This window comes from Paralichthys olivaceus, chromosome 8, assembly GCF_024713975.1.
Source record: "Paralichthys olivaceus isolate ysfri-2021 chromosome 8, ASM2471397v2, whole genome shotgun sequence".
Lineage (NCBI taxonomy): Eukaryota > Metazoa > Chordata > Actinopteri > Pleuronectiformes > Paralichthyidae > Paralichthys > Paralichthys olivaceus.
Genome location: NC_091100.1, coordinates 4,504,806 through 4,524,335, shown reverse-complemented (window position 1 = coordinate 4,524,335; position 19,530 = coordinate 4,504,806). Strand labels below are relative to the sequence as shown.

Sequence of the window (19,530 nt, the reverse complement as noted above, 5' to 3'; positions counted from 1 at the left end):
TCATTCTATTTTTCTACATGAACACATCTTTATACAACCCACCGGCCTGTACACAACAGTCACATGTTATAATTCTTATTTTATATCACAGTGTATGTGTTTATGTACATACTATCTATACATCCACCCATACACACTGTATACACATGCATACTATACATACTGTACATAATGTACATACAGTACATACATACAGTACGTACACTATATGCATATCTATCTGTTTCCCTGTGCTGTCCAGCAGGGGGCGATGTGAGCCCTCCAGCTGGTAGCCACAAAAAAAAAAACGATGAGCAGAAGAAGAAGTGGTGTCGCATCATAGTTTAGCTAAAAGACCACAGACAGAGACACAGACAGACAGACAGACAGAGACACAGACAGACAGACAGACAGAGACACAGACAGACAGACAGAGACACAGACAGAGACACAGACAGACAGACAGAGACACAGACAGACAGGAGCTATAGTTCATGACAGCTGATCCGTCCACAACTCTTCCTCCCTGTCTGTCCGTCCTGCTCTTCTTATGACAGCCATCACACCCGGCGGTCACGTCGCACTATGTTCGAGGTAACGTTGCAGCTGCTCGGGCTAATGTGAGCCGCTCGTCGCTGTCTGGATTCTGGATCATTTACCCGCAGATGGTTATAAAGAAGTAGCCTGTTAGCCGTCGGTCCTCCGGCCTAACGCCGCTCTACACGTCCCCGAACCCCCGCTAGCACCTGCATTTAGCACTAGCTCCGAATGCGATTGAGTGAATAGCTCGACAGCTAGCTAGTTAGCCGATGGCGTTCGTTCTGAAACTTAACTAGCGATGCAATCAGTTCGTTCTCTGCTCCTGGCTGAGGAGGACAAACTTGGTTTAGCTGCTAAATGTTAAGAACATGTCAAACACAGGCTGTCGAGAACAACGTGAGCTGCAAAATGACATTAAACTTGGTTCATTGAAGGCTGCAGCCCTCTGGCATGTTATTGCTGCCATGCATGTGTCAATACAGCAAATATTAACTTTGAGATGGACAGGTATTAGCCTTGAATAGTAAATATAAGATACATGCATTAATGAAGGGAGAATGTTTTATTAAGTTGCATTAGTAGTGCCACAGTAATACACTGTATATGAGAACGAGTAGGAATTCATTACTGGCCAGCAAGGTGCAGCAGGTCCCAAAAAAAGCAGAGGATGGTGTGAGATGTGTCATCACCATCAGACCTGGAGCAGATTGACTTTATCAACGTTTAAACAGACTTTTAGCGTGAGACCACAGGACTGGCAATGTGGGTCATGTATTCTTGAAACAGTTTATTGAACACACCAGAGTTGTAAAGATGCGATGTGCCTCACATGTTTGCACCATGCAGTGTTTTGCCCCGTCGTCTGTATGCTCCGATTACTGAGTGTGAGCGTCGGTGTCTTAAATGTCTTCATAGGATCCTGAACTCCAAGATCCGCTGAGTCTAAGTGAAAATTATGACGAGCCGAACTTGCCACATCCTGATCCGAAAAAAGCACAAGCAAGTCCTGACTATGACTGTGAGACACCAGAGATTCATGTCATCATCAAAGAGGAAGAGGACGGCTGGACCGTGAGTGATAATCGTGAGTGGAAAATCTTCAATATCACCTCATTAGACCACATACACACAGTTACTCAGTCATCATTTGTCACTTTTTGTTTTGCTTTATGTTTAATGCAGATGAGAGCTACTGTTCAGGGGGAGACAAAGAGGAAACTTCTGCACCCGCTTGTCATCCCCAACTCAAATCATGTGGGAAAGACAGCTCCAGTTCATCCAAGAGACAGCAGAGAGTTAATTCAGTGGAGAAATGCTCAGAGGAGTCCAGCGGCCCTGCTCTCTATGACCAGAGCTCCTCTACCAGATGCGGGCGGAAAAGACACATACTCATTGACTCTGATGCCAAACCTGAGATTTCCTGTGTTTACTGGAAGGTGCCGGAACACGAGACAGCAGATGAGGGTTGTAACACAGGAGAGAAACCTTTCTCCTTCCCGGTCCGTGAGACGACCCTCAGTCATAAAAGGACCATGAGCTCCCGCCAGGGGACACATGCTGAGGACGGCTGTAATGTCCCAGACCAGAACGTTGACGTAAAACAAAGCACATCTTTGCCAACAGAGGCAGAACTACATGAGACCAAAACACCAGCACTTTGCCAAACAGTATGTACAGATTTACCTATATATATATATATATTAACAACATGCAAATATTATTCATAATCTCATTTCTCTTGTGTGTTTTGTACTCATCTAGTAGTTGCCTTCAAGTGTCACCATAAATGTTCAGTGTGATTGAGGTCAGGTGACTGTGGAGGATAAGACCACGTTGCTCAGGACTCATTGATGTTCTTTGGTTTTCCAGTAGTTCTCACACTGCTTGGAGGTGTATTTGTATTTAACATCCCGCTGGAATATGATTCCTTCTCTGCAGACATGCAAGTCAGAGTGTTTTTCGCATATGCATTCAAAGCACCCCAGTCTTAGACACACTAATCGTCTCTCCTGTTTGTCTCCTTACATGAACCCTTCTGTCACTGCCATGAATCTCAAACCTGGATTAAGCAGTAAATAGGGTTTTTTTTCATCCACTGTTAATTGTTGGTATTTATTAGCTTTGCCTTGTTTCACCTCCTGGGAAGTGTTTTAGAAACTGCTGCCCATCCCCTGTGACCTATGTCCTACATCTATGTGACCACTATAAGACATCCTTCTGTTTTTAGTCTTTGGTGATTGGAGTCTTCTTTCTTTTAGTTTTAGTTTTTTTCTTTAGCAAATTCTATCTTGTGTATGTCTATGTCCTCTGTATCCTTCACTGATTTTGTAAAACAACTTTCAGTCACATAAAATATAACGTGTTTAACTGAGTACAAATCAGTAGCCGCAAACTAATTTTCAAACTATTTATTTTTTGTAATAATATATTTTATAAGTGACAAAGTGGTCCTCAGCTGTACAGCCACCTTTGACATAGCTAAATGTGTTTGTCCACTGATAAGAGGATTTGCGTTGCGAAACGCTTGTTTCTGCCCGTCAGTAGGATTTCCCTGTGGCAGTTTTAGTGGCATTGATCAGGCTAATGATCAAATCTCACAGACATGCTTCTCCTTATGAACCGGTGGCATTCATCAGCCTCACACTAGTGGTTTGTGAAGTTAAGAGAGTTTGTTTAATCCAATTTATAATGCTTGCACTAGCAAGCATAACAGAAACAGTAAGATAGATTTTAGACTTTAGATTTTGGACTACTTTCTGTTTAAAAGGCTTTTCTAAATTAGTATCAAATAAAAAAGCTTTTTTCTCTTTGGATCCTAAACAATTAAGATGTCAGGTGTCTCCACTTCCTGTCTGATTGACTTGTTAAGTGAATACGCCTAAAAGATCATTTAAATTAATTGCCATGTCTCTTTGTGTTCTGTATTTAGGATTCACCTGAACATAAGCCCCTAGTATCACATGGACTCAAAAGAGCATCTGCAAACTTGGAAGGACAAACCCTCCACCTGACTGTTCGTTTGCAGGCGGGGGAAGAGGAGGAGCAAGATGACGAAATCGGAGGTTTAATCAACTCTGATGGAGAAGTGGTTGAATGGGATGCCAGTAAGTTATTCATACACATTTATTTATATTTATGCATGTGGTCTACGTTGACTTTATTCTTCAACCTTGTAGGCAGATTTGAACCTGAGCCAATCATTTTGATTTTTTGCAGGTCCTGACCGACGCTCTGATTGCACAGAAAGTCCTCAGCAGAGCAAGGTAATTTTTTTTAAAGATAATTTATTGGTACCACAATAAAAATGAATAAATAGAGTCAGTAAAAAACAAAAAAGTGAATTTTGCTATGCAGCTTCTCGTTTGTCAACGGGGACGTCTAGACCTGACTAGACCAAAATGTACTTTGTACAGCCAGTCTTCAGTCTCAGTGACGGTTAGATTAACTAAAAGGATTAATAATTATCCTTTCTCAGTTGCATTTTCAGTGGAGCTATCCGTCATAGAAATGTAAATATCTGCTGTGTTTGCAGTGCTCAAGTGCTGTTACTCAGGGAGGCCGTATAATTCTGATGATTTTTAATGATTATGATCACAGGGTGTCAGCTTGTCCGAGTCTCAGCTGCAAAGCCAAAACCAGAGAGACAACAGTAGTCCAACGCTCATCATGGAAGTTGTGTCTGTGGGAGACGATGAAGAAAGGGAGGAAGGGGAGGAAAAAGAGAGAGTAGTAAAGATGGCAACCGTTTCCCCTTTTTACCGTGGTAAACATAAACCAGAAGGAATAATAAAAACTGTCCAGGTTGTGTACAATAGTTGTTTCAGTTCTGATGTGATATTTTTGCCACATGATGTTTGCAGGAAAGAGACACAGAAGAAAGAAAAAGGTTTCAGAAATAAAATCACGGGGCGTCTCGGATAAACCGGTTCCTGCAAATCCTGGTGAGTGGGCTGAGCACCTTCACTGTGCAGGTTCAAGATGACTTTACTCAGAGTTCAACATAATCATAAACTGTGTTGCTTTCCATTCTGAAATATCTTCTGCTGTTCTTTTTATGTCACCAAGTAAAGAGAAGAGGCAGAAGAAAGGTTTCAGAAACACCCCTGTTGTCTGAAGATTTGGAGGCAGAGCCTGGAAGTGAGTGTTCCTCTGGATGTGTATGGAGATTGTGTGTTTGTTTAACTGAGAGTGTTTGTTATAATAATTTTTGTTTTTAATTATAGTATCAAGGCGTACCCGAAGAAAGATCAATTTCCCCACCGGAGTGGAATCAGAAGAGTTAAGCCCCAAAACTGTCCGTCGTGCCACAGGTACAACAAAATATGTATATATATATATATATATATATATATATATATATATATACATATATATATATATATATATATATATATATATTTTTTTTTTTTTTTTTTTTTACACATTCCAAAATGGCTCCTGAAACCCAACCAGTGTTCATTAGAGGTTTTAAAAATGTTTTCTGTTTGACAGCAAAGCGGCCTTACAGAAGAAGGAAAGATAAACACTCTGCTGAAGGAGGTGGAAAAACTGGTGTTTCCTCTGGTAAGAGCAAGTAAAATGTCAACACAGGCAGTAACACTCGCTGCCTGCAGGTGTTAAGTTGCAGCAGTTATTATTTTTGTGGCCTGACTCTAATATATTGATCGCACCCTTGTGGCTGGCTTTGGAATAGGTACTGACTCCTCCATGTTAATAGATGGAATATGGATCAGACTTTCACTTTCTGGGATTGGGTTTGAATTAGTCTGCAAAGTCATTTTTGAATCTTTGCATTTGCAGCCTAACCTTCTAATTTCACATTATTGTTTCGCCCACTTAGGGAAGAAGAACCCCGGCAGAAAGATGGTTCGTGTGCCAGTGGAAATACCACCGGAGCTCCTGAAGACGCCCAAAGAAAAGATCGAGTACCACTGCTCCGTGTGTGGCAAAGAATTTCCTCACGCCTACAAACTGGAGAGACACGAGCTGGTGCACACAGGAGAGAAACCGTACAGCTGCTCCATCTGTGGCCGGGGCTTTAACCAGAAGGGAAATCTCAAAACACACTACAAAGTCCACTTAGGTGAGATCTGTTAAAGAATGACTGGATAATACTTAAACCATTTGACCAAGAGTTTGGCGTACAGGGTCAAACGGGTACAACCAAACCTTATACATTATACCAGACGCTAATCCATTATTTTAGGTCAAATTAAACAGATGAACATTTCTTGGAAAAATAGGATGGACAAGAAGTTACACCACTGTGTGGTGGTTAATGGATGGATTGTATTTATATCGTGCTTTTCCAGTCCTATTGACCACTCAGAGTGGTTTACAGGAAGTGGTTTTTCTAGAGACCATTCATACGCTATCTATAAAACATGATAAAAACTGACTGTCGCTAATAATAGCATTCAATCAACACATCAATAAAGTGATAAAGATAATACCAGAGATTGAATACTAATGTTATGAATGACTATACTGGGTCAAGCCCCATCATTTGAAACTATATTTAAGTTAAAGTAAAACTTAACTATAGCATAGCTAAACAAAGGTAATCATAATTAATGCAAATGTTGTTATTCCTGAAGAGGACAAATATTAAAACACACTTTGTCTCCACCTCGTCTCTCTGAAGGGAGTAAAGGCGTCATGGACTTTGACGATGAGGTGAATCCCATCGCGTCAGAACTCTCTGAATACTTGAAGTCTCTGCCGGGGGAGTCCAGGATCAGATCGTCCCTCCATTGCCTGGACTGTGGGAAAGACTTTGAGAGTCAGTCTGCTTTACAAGCTCACCACATTACCGCACACACACCGACAGCTGCTGAGTCGGACACTGTTGAGCACAGCACATCGCAGCTTCTCTTCTGCCGCCGCTGTGGTGTTCAGTTCAACGAAAAAGAAAAGCTGGAAGAACACATGAAATCGCACATCAAGGAGAAGCCCTACTCGTGTCCTGACTGTGGCAAGAGGTTCATCAATGAGAGCTACATTCAAATCCACCAGCGCATCCACACCGGGGAGAGACCGTTCCTCTGCTCTCAGTGCGGCAGAGGCTTCCACACGGCTTCTTCTCTCAAGCTGCATGAGATGCAGCACTCCGAGGAAAGGCCGTTCGCATGTTCCATTTGCGGGAAGACGTTCCGGATAAACTCTTACCTGACAGCACACTACCAGACCCACATTAAGGACAGGCCCTTCATTTGTAGCGTGTGTGGGAAAGGCTACTCTCGAGCTGAGGAGCTGAAGGTGCACCACAGGCTTCACACCGGAGAGAGACCCTACGAGTGCGGAGAATGTGGGAAGAGCTTCATTTACCGACAGGGTCTGCGGCAGCATCAGCGCACACATGCTGGAAAACGCATCGGGCCGACCCGACAGCTCGGCAGACCCAAGCAACAGGCCAGACTGGACATCTAACAGATGCTCTATCCATTTATGTGTTTGAAAACATTGCAGTAAAAATTCCTTCCATTCCTCCCACCTACAGTGTAAACAGTTACTGTTCCTAGCAAATGTACAGTCTGTGTGAAAAACAATTTGGAAGCTTTCTGTGTTGTCTTTCCAGTATTCATGTTTTTATGCATAACACTAGTAGCCCATCTGTACAATTTCAGTGCCTTTGTATCCTGCATGCCAAATATCAATATTTGATGTTAAAAAAAATTATGCACAATATCCTTTATTTTAAAATCCATGTTTTCAGAAATGCATCTGTTAATTTTTGCCACATTTGAAATATTGTTTCCTCACATCCTGAAATATGAGGATTAACTTCTGCAATCCACGTAGAGATCATCCTTTGAGAGTTGATATTAAAAGCACAACATGACACACTGAACTAAGTCATCAGCAAGCATTCACCGCCTTTGACTTCTTAATGATCCACGTCTTGTTTCATAATTATTAAACCACACGTTTAGTGAGTTTTGACACTGATCAACCAACAAAGGGTCAAAGGGACCATTAATATCTAAAGCAATGTCAAATGAGGGAAAGCCACCCAACAATTACCTGTCTTGTGTATTTTACTGTTAACCACAAATGCTAACATCACTTTGGCTCTAGATAAAAAATAGGGAGATGGTCGTCCCTCCACTCAGGACTTGTCCCTTGAAGACAATCGACCTCTGTACAAAATTAAAAGGTTAATGTTTCAGTTTGGAACCAAAGTGCTTTCAGTAGAGCTACATTACAATACTACAATTTTAAAGTGAAAACATATTTCTACAGAGTGATTTAATGCAGAATTCATCCCCATCACATCTGTGATTTTCACCCATTATCTTGTCTAATCTGCTGTTTGACCCCAGATTCTCATGTTAACCTTTGTCTACATCGTTAATACAGATAATGTCCATTCAACTCCCATTGTGACGCTAGATCCAGGCTTATTCGAAGAAGTCTCTTTTTAGCATGAGTCATTTTCCACAGTAGTTGTATTTTACATGAAAATATCAAGGTGAGTGAGTGAACTGAGGTATCTAACTGCAGTTTCCTGCTGTAGGGTAGGAAAGGTACAACAGTTTAAAAGTGTTATCTAAAGCAATTTTGCGAAACAAACCTCTGCAGTTTTACACTTACACACATTCCATGAATGAAAAAAAAAGCCTTGTATCAGTGTGGATGTAGCTTTAATAACAAGGATCTACGAGTGCAAACTACATAGTGCATCAGCTTGTAGTTTTGTTTATGAAAGTTAGATCAATTTTTACAAAGATGTTGGCATCTGTTTTGCAGGATAAAATGAAATTGACAAAAACTCATATTTATACGAATTTAGCGTCATTAGTTAATGTTATCACACATAATTATTTTGCAATCATAATAATTGCAGCAGTGATAGTAATAGGAACAGTGATGTGCAAATAAAAAAACTTTACAATTTATCAAAATGGTTTTAGTGGAAGATTAGCCATATAAACAAATCTAGTTAATTGTTACTATACATTAATGTGAATAAGTTTAGAAATATTAGTGTATAGTTCTATCCACATTGAAGCGATAATTAATAACATGAATATTCCCTTTAATTATTATTCAAATATCTTTGCATGAAATGAGGATTTCAGTTTTTAAGGTTAAAAAAACATTTAGTAGTTGTGTAAAACAATGACAGATCCACGTGTAATCTTCTAAAAAACATTAAACTCTCCATCCAGATTTAAAAATCATGTTAAATCTCAGCAGGTGTCAGCTTGGTTTCCTTATTTTTCTCCCCCAACCTGGCAACCCTGCCACTCGCCTGGCTCTCCCTGGGTTAGCTCCTCATGCTAACAGCCTCCACAGCTTCCTCAGACACAAACAACCCGTCCACGCAGTCTGTGTCCTGCACCCACTCACACTGGGGACATGCAGGGACTCGTGGAAGTGAGTCGCAGCGCACGTGCTGGTTGTTAATCCATCATGAATCAGGTGAGCTCAATGTATTTGCCCCTCAATGATGCATGCTAGCTAGCCCTTAGCTAAACGACCCTGTGTTGTGCTAACTTCTCTGTTGTGCTAACTCGAGAGAGACGTGTCCAGTGCAGAGAAGAGACTTTATGATGTGATGCAGCACTGAAGCTCAGATATTACTCAGTACTACTCACTGAGTACTATAACATGGTACCTGGATTTGACTTTAAACATATGCAACAAACCCTGTTCCTGCTCACTCTCACTAAAATGTTCAGTAATAAGAAATCCTAACTATTCAATACAGTTGTATTTGTTTTCAACCAAAGTCCATTATTTCATACGAGTGTAAATGTTACGGTGGCTGAGAAAACTCAACGTGCAAATTAGGAAAACGACAACAGAAATGTTTCCAGGGGACCAAACACAGTGATGAACCTGTAGTTCAGGGCTTTATGAAGTGCAGCCGGTCACCAGGGCGCCCCCTGGCTGCAGACTGGGTCCAGATGCTCTGGCTTTACTTTTAGTCTTTTTTTTTTTTTTTTACGTGGGCCTACTTATTTTTTAATTACTTTATTTTACTCTGTCCTGTTTAGGAATCATCCGCAGCTGTCCTCTCTCATGTATCTGAGTGCAGCCATGACCAGCTCATAAGTGCCAGTGATGTCACTGATAGAAACCAACCCGAAGATGACAGTGAAAGGGACTCTGCTCGAGATCAGAGCGTATCTGAGACTGAACGGGAAGCTCCTGAGGTCGCAGTTGAGACGAGAGAAGGATTCGCACTTTGTTCCGGTGACAAGGACGATCCCACCGCAGCTGAAAAACCACACAAGACTTGTAGGAAACAGTTCAGAGCTCGAAGTCATCTGTGCCAAAAGGCCAAGAAACACCAAGGAGGAGTTAAACCGTACAAATGTGTCCACTGTCGGAAGCGGTTCACCTTCCAGAGCCCTTTAATCCTTCACCTACGGAGCCACTCTGTAAGGAAGCCGTTTGTCTGCCCTGTCTGTGGTATGAACTTTTATCTGCTGAGACACGTCAAGTCTCATATGACCGCGCACGATATAAAGACCAGCGTCATGTCGAAGGTGCAAGAGGAGTTAGAGACAAATAATGGTTTGATCAACTCAAGAGGAGAATGGGATCCTTCCAACTCTGGTAAGAAAATTGTATTTGTTGTAAATTTTTGGTTTGGTCCATTTCCCCTCTGTGAAGGCTCAGAAATAATCTCCTTTGTGTTAGATTCAGAAACCAAAGAGGTGGACTCTCTGCAAATAAAGCCAGAATTAAAGGCAAGGTTAAAAATAATCCTCACCTGTCACTAATTCCAGAAATCTAGTTCATGTGTGGAAATCCCTTTTTTCAAGAACCGTTCATCTTTTGGGTTTCACCCTTGTCAAGTGTGGCGCGACTACCCTGTCCAATTTCAAATGCATCCTTCCATTCCTGAGCAATGTAAAACAATGTAGAACTTCTTATCTGCGATAAAATAAAGTTGTATGAAGTTGTTATAAAATCCAGTAAAACAATCACTTCAGTTTGGGAACATCAAATGATCCACAGCTTAATATTATTACTGTGACTTCTTCTGTAGCGCCAGCCTCAGGGCTCGATCTCAGCTCACGTCAGCCACAGGACGCCACTTCAGAGAAAATGCAGAGAATTCAGCTTGTTGAACTGACTCCTACAATAGCAGCCCTGGATCACAGCCCAGCACCCGAAGGTGAGTCAGACTGAGAGTGAGTTTTTTTCTGTGTTTAATGTCTAGTTGCTGGATAGAAGCTGCAAGTGATGAGTATTATGTGTTATAAGTATTAATAGAATATCAGTTCAGACTCATTGCTTTGTAATATTTTCACTTGCTTGTGTTTTTCTTCTTAAGGAAAAACTCCAAAACAGCTGGAATCTGAGGATGAACAGTCTCTAGAAAACCCTTCAGTGGAGCCGAAACAATACCAGGGGCCGCACAGACCCAAGAAGAAGGCCAACTGTCCGACCTGTGGAAAAGTCTTCTGTCACAACTCGGCTCTGAGGCGACACCTTGTCATTCACTCGGGCAAAAAACCATTTAAGTGCTTCATATGTGGAAGAGGATTCACCCAGAGCGGAAACCTCAAAACTCACATGAAAGTCCACAAAGGTCAGAGGCCACAAGAAGCTTCAGTCTTTCTTTTCATTACACATTTGTTTTTCAGTGAAATCAACTTTTCCTCAATATTAAAGCTAGGGTTGCTAATCCTGGAAAAGTTAGCAACAGCAGGCGACACGATAAGTCCCACCTCCTCCCACCAGGAGACAACTTTATTTATTGATACTATCTGCATGTGAAGAGGATTTCAACAAATAAGATTAAAAAGTGTTTCAGAAACACCAACCCTACCTTTAATATACAATTGTGTATTTATTAAATGAAAAGATAAGTTACGCAGATCTACTCTTGTATTTACACGGCAGCAGTGGATGTTCCCAGGTGTTGATTTTGACTTTCGTCTCTAATAAATCTGAACTTGTATATACTCTGCTCTGAAGACGTGTTCACACCAGAACATGGCACAACATTGTTAGTGAAATATTTTGTATTTGCCTTTTTTTTTAATGCTGGTGTGACTGTCCAACAACTGTGTGTTTTTTCTCACAGGAGAGGTAAAGATTTGGACATTGGTTCGAGAGAGTCCTCCTAAAGCAGCTCCTGTGACAGTTCATGTTTGTGGAGAGTGTGGGATGGAGTTCCCTCAGAAACAACAGCTGGAAGAACACAGAGACACTCACAAAAAGCCTTACGCATGTCCTGACTGCACCAAGACATTCAAAAACAAATATTATTTCAAAATGCATACGCGCACTCACGCCGGAGATACAACTTTTCTCTGTTCAGAGTGTGGAAAGAGCTGCATGTCAGCAGGTTCTCTAAGAAAACACGAGTTGACGCACACTGGAGAGAAGAATTTCCACTGTGTCCAGTGTGGGAGGACATTTGCACAATCCTCCCACCTCAACGTGCACCTCAAAACTCACACAGGCGAGCGACCCCATCTCTGCTCAATCTGTGGTAAAAGCTATGCCAGAGCATCCGCTCTGAAAGTTCACCTGCGAGTTCACACGGGAGAGAAACCCTACACATGTGATAAATGTGGCAAGTGCTTCCATTACGATCAAGGTTATCGTAAGCACCTGAAGAATCACAACAAGAAGCCAAAGCCACCAACAAAACCTCTGGGGCGACCGAAACAGCAACCGTTAGTGGTAAATAAACAATAATGTCATCAGTAATCTGTAAATATAATACACCATTACTATGGGAAAATAAATATCTTTCACATAACAAGCAATATGGTAGGAATCATATATAACAGTATGTCTGGTGTACAGTCGGCTCCATTGTTTCTTGTTTGAACTATAGTGTTAAAGAAAGTAAATCATTATTGTGAATCATTTGTTTCTGTGTTATTATTTGTGATTCACCTAAACTTGACTTACAATCTATTCTATCTCACAATATGAATCCACAGATCACAAAATGTTTGAACTTTGGAAATAATAACATTTAAGGTCCTAATTACTCAAAATATACTTGTTTTAGTCAAAGCTTTTACTTAAGTTTCTGAATTCTTAAATATAAGATACTTTATGTGATGAATTATTTTGAACATGCAGGAGAATGATAGTACTTATACCTCAATCATTGTTTGAACCTGATTTTAGTCACCAAATGATTCAGTGTGATAGTTTCCAAACTTCTTGTAGCTCAGTTACTGCTGTGAAAAGGTATTTTCTCCTTCCCCTTTATTTTCATTATTTGATAAAGTGCACCTCAGTTCAGGAGCAGAATCCATCCATCACTGTTTGAGATTCTACTTGCTTCTAGGTCTCACGGACCCAGATCATTTTTATTCCCCAGCCACATCCTCAAATATAAAAAGTTTTGAACTTTCCTTCTTCTGTCACAGTGTTTGACCCAAGGACTGTGACATAATATCACATAACACAATAACAAAATAAAGGTGGGTTTAGTAGGACGTTCGGCAAAACGAGTACCTTTATTTGAATGCATCAAATATTTGGAATATTTGGTATATATTGTTATTTAAAACAAAAAATATTGAACCATAAAGGACACATGGCAATGTTTGTAAATATTGATAAAAAAAAAGATAATATATTATAATAGATGTAAATAAACATCTCAAACTCTTTTTCTTGCACTGCATATATTTATGACGTTTGTTGTTATTATTATTATTATTATTATTTCATCATTGAAAAGTTCTACTTCGTGTGAACTTTATTCATTTCAAGTATAAAAAACTAAACTTCAGCAGGAGACGTGTTGTTATTGGGGGCTTTTATTGTGATTGAAAAGCCAACCGGAAGTGCCCATGTCAGTGTAATTAGCTAGCGGCTAAAGCTACAAAGGTTATCATCACATCCTAACGCCGGTTTAACTTCAGCCACAAGTTGTCGGACACTAACCGGACGAGCCGTTTGAGCACACGGGTCGTGAACGTGATTCTGAAGTAGAGACATGAGCGAGTCGTTAATAGAAACTTCTGCCGAGCGACTACTTTTTACCTGAGGGGGAGAATCTATGCTGAGGTTGGTCCAAATCTCTATTGTCTGTCGGGAGCTAGCTAAGTTAGCGAGCGAGCGGAGGTTCCCGGTAAACCTGTCATTTTCACGCCGGACTCTGGTCAACCTCTGCGGGCTGCTGTTGTTGTTGTTGTTGCTCGTGTGGCTGCTGCTGCTGCTGCTGGTGGGGGGGGCGGCTAATCGTTGGCTAATTGCTAAAGAGCCAGTGGACGCCATGTCTGTGGCTAGCAGGCTAGAGAGCAGTTTTGTCTGACCGGAGGGATGGTCACATCCCAGCTGAGGCTCCTCCAGAGGTCAAAGCCCGGAGTCCGCTGCAGACAGCGGCTGCTCCTCGTGTTGAGCATCGGAATCAAGTCACGTTAGAAAACAACGGGTTTCGTCAGTTCGGTCGCTGGAAAGTTAAAAAAAAAAAATCACAAATAATCAGATTTGGAAGCTTGAACCCCAAATTCACAGCCCCTCTGGAAGCTAATGCTACCGTGCTAGCTGGGCTGCTCAGTGCTGAGATGCCAGCCTTCACATCCAAACCATTCCTTTGACAGCATGCACACCACTTTTATAATTTCATCATAAAACAACGTTGCCCCAGAATGTAAACTCCTTGTTTCTGAGGTGGACTGTCCCCCAGGTTTAAAGGCCCTGTCAGGTTCACTGTCCCCCTGTCACAGCAAAGCATCCGCCCTGCTGAAGTGTCCTTGAGCAGGACAATGGATGTCTTCCAGGGTGGAGACAGTGGTGTGTAGCTGACAGCCCCACTACCACAGCTGCTGGGAGGGGGACGAAGTGTCAAAGACACTCCTCTGCTCCATCATCATTGACATCCACTGCTAGAGCTGGACAACAATAAAGACACAAGCACAGTCACTGAATTCATCTTTTAGAGTTTTATCTTCTTTACCGACCACAACAATATAATAACAACTCACGTTATCACTTAATCCATCATTTATTCTCTTGACTTATAGTGATGCTGTTACTGTAATTCATAATAAAGTCCAAAATGATGGATTCAATTCAATTTAACCAACAAATGTTTGGAATTCTTTCTTGAAAACATACGTTCAGATTAATTGACTTATTGATAAATTGAATAATAGTTTCAGCTAATATCTGAAATATTTCTTAATATCACCTCTTCCTGTCTGTAAGAAATCTTGCTTGTTATCATTGTTTTATGTTTGAATTAATTTATATATTAAAATACGATGACTGAGACCTCGGACCTTTTCAGCTCAAAATTGTAGTATTACAGTTATAGAATTGAGATAAGTTACTCATTGAATATTTGTTTACTGACTCAGATTGTTCACCTCTTTAAGGTTGTGTGTCTGAGAGATGGGCTCTGAAAACCCAGACGACTTTGGACCAGCTGTGATCCTCGCGGAGGAAGATCACCAAGAAATAGGAGGTCTGATCAACTCTGATGGGGAGGAAGTCGATTTCTCAGATCTCGGTGAGTAAAATGTGCGACTCACTGATTTGCTGCAAAAACAGTCACGTGTGCAATGTTTCACTATCAGTGCTCTTTCTATTATTTTCAAATCTTTGAAGCTCTCATTGATCTGTTTAGTCTGTAAGAAACTTAAATGTATTGTGCCATAAAATCATTCTTCCACTGACGTGTAAACACGTCTGTCCGTTGTGATCAGAGATGCATTCCTTAAAAAAAGCTTTCTTTTTTTGTGTGTGTATGTTTCATACAGGAGAAAGTGCCGTCCCTGGGATCGTAATTGCAGAGGCTCCCTCAAAGACATTCGATCACACAGAGAATGAAAAACCTCCGTCTCTTCACAGCTGCTCAGTGTGTGGCAAAGACTTTCCTTACGCCTCCAAACTTCAACGCCACTTACGCACTCACTCAGGAGAGAGGCCCTTCCCCTGCTCGATGTGTGAGAAGAGATTTCCAGAGAAGGGGCTTCTCATGATCCACGAAAGGGTCCACACAGGGGAGAAGCCGTTCCCATGCACTTTCTGTGAGAAACGATTTGCTAGTCAGGGGGAGCTCAGGCTGCACCGGCGGACACACACCGGCGAGAGGCCGTATCACTGCTCCATCTGTCTGAAGAGCTTTTCTCGTCACTGGCACCTGAAGACACACTTAGAGGCGATGCACTCGGAGGTTGTCGCCGGCTTTACGAGGAAGAAGTTTCCGTGTTCGGACTGCGATAAGAGCTGCAACTCAGCGGCTGAGCTGAGAGATCATCAGAGGACTCACACTGGAGAGAGGCCGTACCAGTGCTCTTTCTGTGACAAACGTTTTGCCCTGTCCGGTACTCTGGTGAGACATGAGCGTCTCCACACCGGCATTACACCTTACCACTGCTCTGACTGTGGGAAGACATTTGCGCAGCAGTGGACGCTGACAACGCACATGCGGACACACACAGGAGAAAAACCTTACAGCTGCACACAGTGCGACAAGTCTTTTGTAGCTCCCGGAGAGCTGCGGAGACACACCCGGATTCACACCGGGGAGAAGCCGTACACCTGCACGGACTGTGGCAGGCACTTCTCACTGGCAGGAACTCTCAGAAACCACAAACGCTCATGTACACAGAACAAAATTGAATCCGATACAGGCGTCATCTCAGACCCAGTTCAAGCTCCAGTTGGTGAACCGTCCCAGCAAGACCTGACCGACAACATCAGTGCTGAGGTAGTGACAATTTACAGCAGTGTCAAAGTGAAACAGGAGTATTAGATTTTAGATTGAGAAAGATTTTGTGGGACCGATGCTGAAATTAGGGAGTAAAAATGTTTCTTTACTGTTTGGCAAAAAATTGGTAATGATTCCTAAGATGTAGGCTTCAAACGCTTATGGCAAAGAAATGTAATTGAGGCTTGATATTTCACGATTTAACCTCATAACATAGTCATTGCTTTCGTTCGTCCTTTTTTAAGGTGTCAGACACACAGAGTTCACCCAGTTCAGCTGAGCTCCGTCCGCTAGACAGTCTCAACTGTGACAAAGCAGCTCAGCGTGAAGACAACCAGAGAGAAGCAGAAGAGCAGCAGGAGGACGTCGCGTCCAGTCCACAAATGAATGTAATCGTGAAGGAGGAGGAAGAAGAGGAGCCTTTGTGTGGTACAGAAACATGGAATTCCTTCAGTTACACTTGATTAAAGAATATGTGAAGACATTAAATGCTGATTTTAACTCCAACACGTTGTTTCCCTCAGTAGAAGAAGCTCCTGAGCAGATGTCTGGGAGTGAAGATTGTACCATGACAGAGGAAACTGAGGAGGAGGAGGAGGAGCAGCAGCAGGAGGAGGAGAGCAGCACAGATATCAGGATTACAGTGAAAGAAGAGGAGGAACCTGACAACAGTGAGAACATTAGATTACAGGATTGAAAATGTTGCTCAGCTACTGTTAGTGGCTGCATTATGAACCGAGCCCTGGTTCCATCGAATGACCCGAGCCGGCTGGAATTTAAGTTTATTATAGTTTTCTCTCACTGATTTCTGCCCCCCCTCTCTTTCTGTATACTGTATCACTGCACTTCTCTTTTTTTTTTCTTTTTGTGATTTGTTAAGTGTAGGTCCAGACAAGGCCAGCAAATTCTGAACAGGCTGTTTTTGTGTGTAGTTTTGCAAAGATCTCGGTTCAGACTGAAAACCCGGAATAAGGAAATGGTTAAATCTGTTTTCCATCACAAAGTTAAAGGCAAGGTTGTCTTCTTCTGACTTTACAGCTACAACCTGAGGTAAACTGCATCCAACTTGGATTTGGAGTTAGTGTTCCTTCACCCCACCTAAAGATCATGTCAACAGGTTTCTCATTGACATATTTAATTGACTATATATTATTAAATATAATTCTATGAGTTTGCCAAACAGCAAAATTCAAACCTTAACAAATGCTACTTCCAAAAACCATCACTTTCTATTATTTTGATATGTGAAAGTCTCTGTTTGCAGTTGACTCTGACTGTATAGTTTGAAAATGAGAAACCTAGAACCATGCACTGGGAAATTCATAATATTTTATAGATACTATATTAGATTGTTTTCTTATTATGACAAATTGAAAAGAGAGGCCTGTTTTTCTATAAGGGTACTTAATTAAACTCAAAATGAATGCTGTTGTGAATTACAAAGGAGGCTGCCCAATGTCTTAAACCTAAAGTTATGTATGCTGTGACATACCTCATTATCTGGAGGATATAATGATATAACACAACTGTAAAAAGATTGAATGTCTAATCATTTAATTTTTGGAATCTCATTGCATCGTCCTTTAAATCTTGCACCTTGTTGGCTCCATAGAAACCAGTGCTTTAACCGTTTTACTTATTTGGTTCAGTGTTTCTTAAAAGCATGTTTCAACTCTACCCATTTGTGTTTCCAGTGTCTGAAGAGGATCCTGAATGTGTTGCTAACAGTGAAAAAGACAGTCCTCCATTATCACCAATGCAGGATCCATTGACAAACAATCAGACAAAGAGCTCTTACTGTTGTGGCCTCTGTGGAAGAGACTGCCACAAGATGTCTGCGCTGCAAATCCACATGAGAATCCACTCGGGAGAGAAACCCTTTCAGTGCTCTCTGTGTGGGAAGCAGTTCACCCAGAAAGGTCAACTCAAAGGTCACCAGAAAGTGCATACGGGAGAGAAACCTTTCTCCTGCCCGGACTGCGGGAAGAGCTTCGCCCATTCGGGGGCCATGAACAGACACCGACTCACACACACGGGGGAGAGGCCCTACCACTGCTCCGTGTGCGACAGGAGCTTCAACCAGTCCGGCCGCTTGAGGGAGCATGAGAAAATCCACTTCGGGGAGAAGTTTGACTGTCCCGAGTGTGAAAAGAGTTTCACGCGAGCTTCGAGCCTCAAGAACCACATCAGGCTCCACACGGGGGAGAGGCCGTACGGCTGCGACATCTGTGGGAGAGGATTCAGTCGCTCACAGAGCCTGAGGCTTCACAAACGTAAACATGAGCTGATACAGACTGAGGAAGAGTCTGCGTCCAGTGTGAAGAATGACGATTTCTCACAGAGCGATGATAACTCTCCAATTAATATGTGTATAACAGACAAAAACGACTTATAATGTATTTATGTAAACCATACAGGTACGTGCCAGTAGTACTATGAAAGTACATGAGTTAAGGCAGTTGAACATGAACTGAGAGAGAAGTAACTACCTCTGTGTATAGACAGTTAATAAACCTCTATGTGGTGTTTTACCCAAAAAGTATTTAAGCTAAAAATATTTAACTCCCAGAAATAACAAATGAAGAAACAGACACAAACCATTTTGATGTTCAGCAAAATAGCAACAACGCTTCAGAATAACAATAATGTACTACAAATCTCTGAAACTGTTTAGATGATAAATTTTAGAGGTCATACTAGCTCTTATTTATCACTCTTACCTATATTAGTTGCGTTTGAACATCATAGTATTTATGGTAGTACAAATGTGTCATTTAAGGTTTGTGATTTGTCCATGCAGTATTTTTATTGAAATTAATCGTGTATGTGGAAATTGGACTGAAATATAATTGATGTATTTGTATCCGATGTTACGATGGCCAGTGAGATGTGAAGGAATCAGGCGACACTAGATTTCATTCTTTGGTTAATGTGCCCAATAAAATGTAACAAAACAGTGGGATCCTTAATGTTCATCCGGTGTTTGCCAAAACCATTTAGCCTTAGTTTGTGATGAACTCTTATATCTGTTTTGTTTTGCATTCATTCAAGATCCAAATTATGAATCAGGTTCACCTGGTTGAAGAAGTTCTTAAAGGCCAAGTCACTGTTGTGAGTGGAGGAATCATCGTGATACAAAGGCCGATAATTTGAAGCCATGTAGATGGCTCATTTTGCCCTGTGCTGCCTCTGTCTAATTGTATGGAACATGTTTTAATAAACAATAAAAGTATGAATACCACAGTTTTTGCAGGGATTTCTGTATTTAAGATTGAATGTACAAGAGGTACAAATATATATGTACACAAAATAAATCCGATTTTATTTATAGCCTAACAAATATGGATTTTGGGGGCTGA

At 41.4% G+C, this 19,530-nt stretch overlaps 1 protein-coding gene across 1 annotated transcript; it reads left to right on the top strand.

The window, feature by feature from the left end:
- Window positions 1-295: 295 nt before the first annotated feature.
- Window positions 296-19,127, top strand: LOC109642101 (zinc finger protein 208-like). Its single transcript, XM_069529410.1, has 21 exons — window positions 296-573; window positions 1,435-1,603; window positions 1,702-2,186; window positions 3,449-3,623; window positions 3,736-3,782; window positions 4,117-4,282; window positions 4,380-4,460; window positions 4,585-4,656; window positions 4,743-4,829; window positions 5,011-5,082; window positions 5,360-5,602; window positions 6,164-6,945; window positions 9,522-10,086; window positions 10,523-10,651; window positions 10,811-11,068; window positions 11,567-12,183; window positions 14,848-14,968; window positions 15,219-16,171; window positions 16,417-16,600; window positions 16,696-16,842; window positions 17,866-19,127. Exons 1-21 carry the CDS (start codon window positions 565-567, stop codon window positions 18,564-18,566), a joined length of 6,063 nt encoding a protein of 2,020 aa, XP_069385511.1. The 5' UTR covers window positions 296-564; the 3' UTR covers window positions 18,567-19,127.
- Window positions 19,128-19,530: the final 403 nt, after the last annotated feature.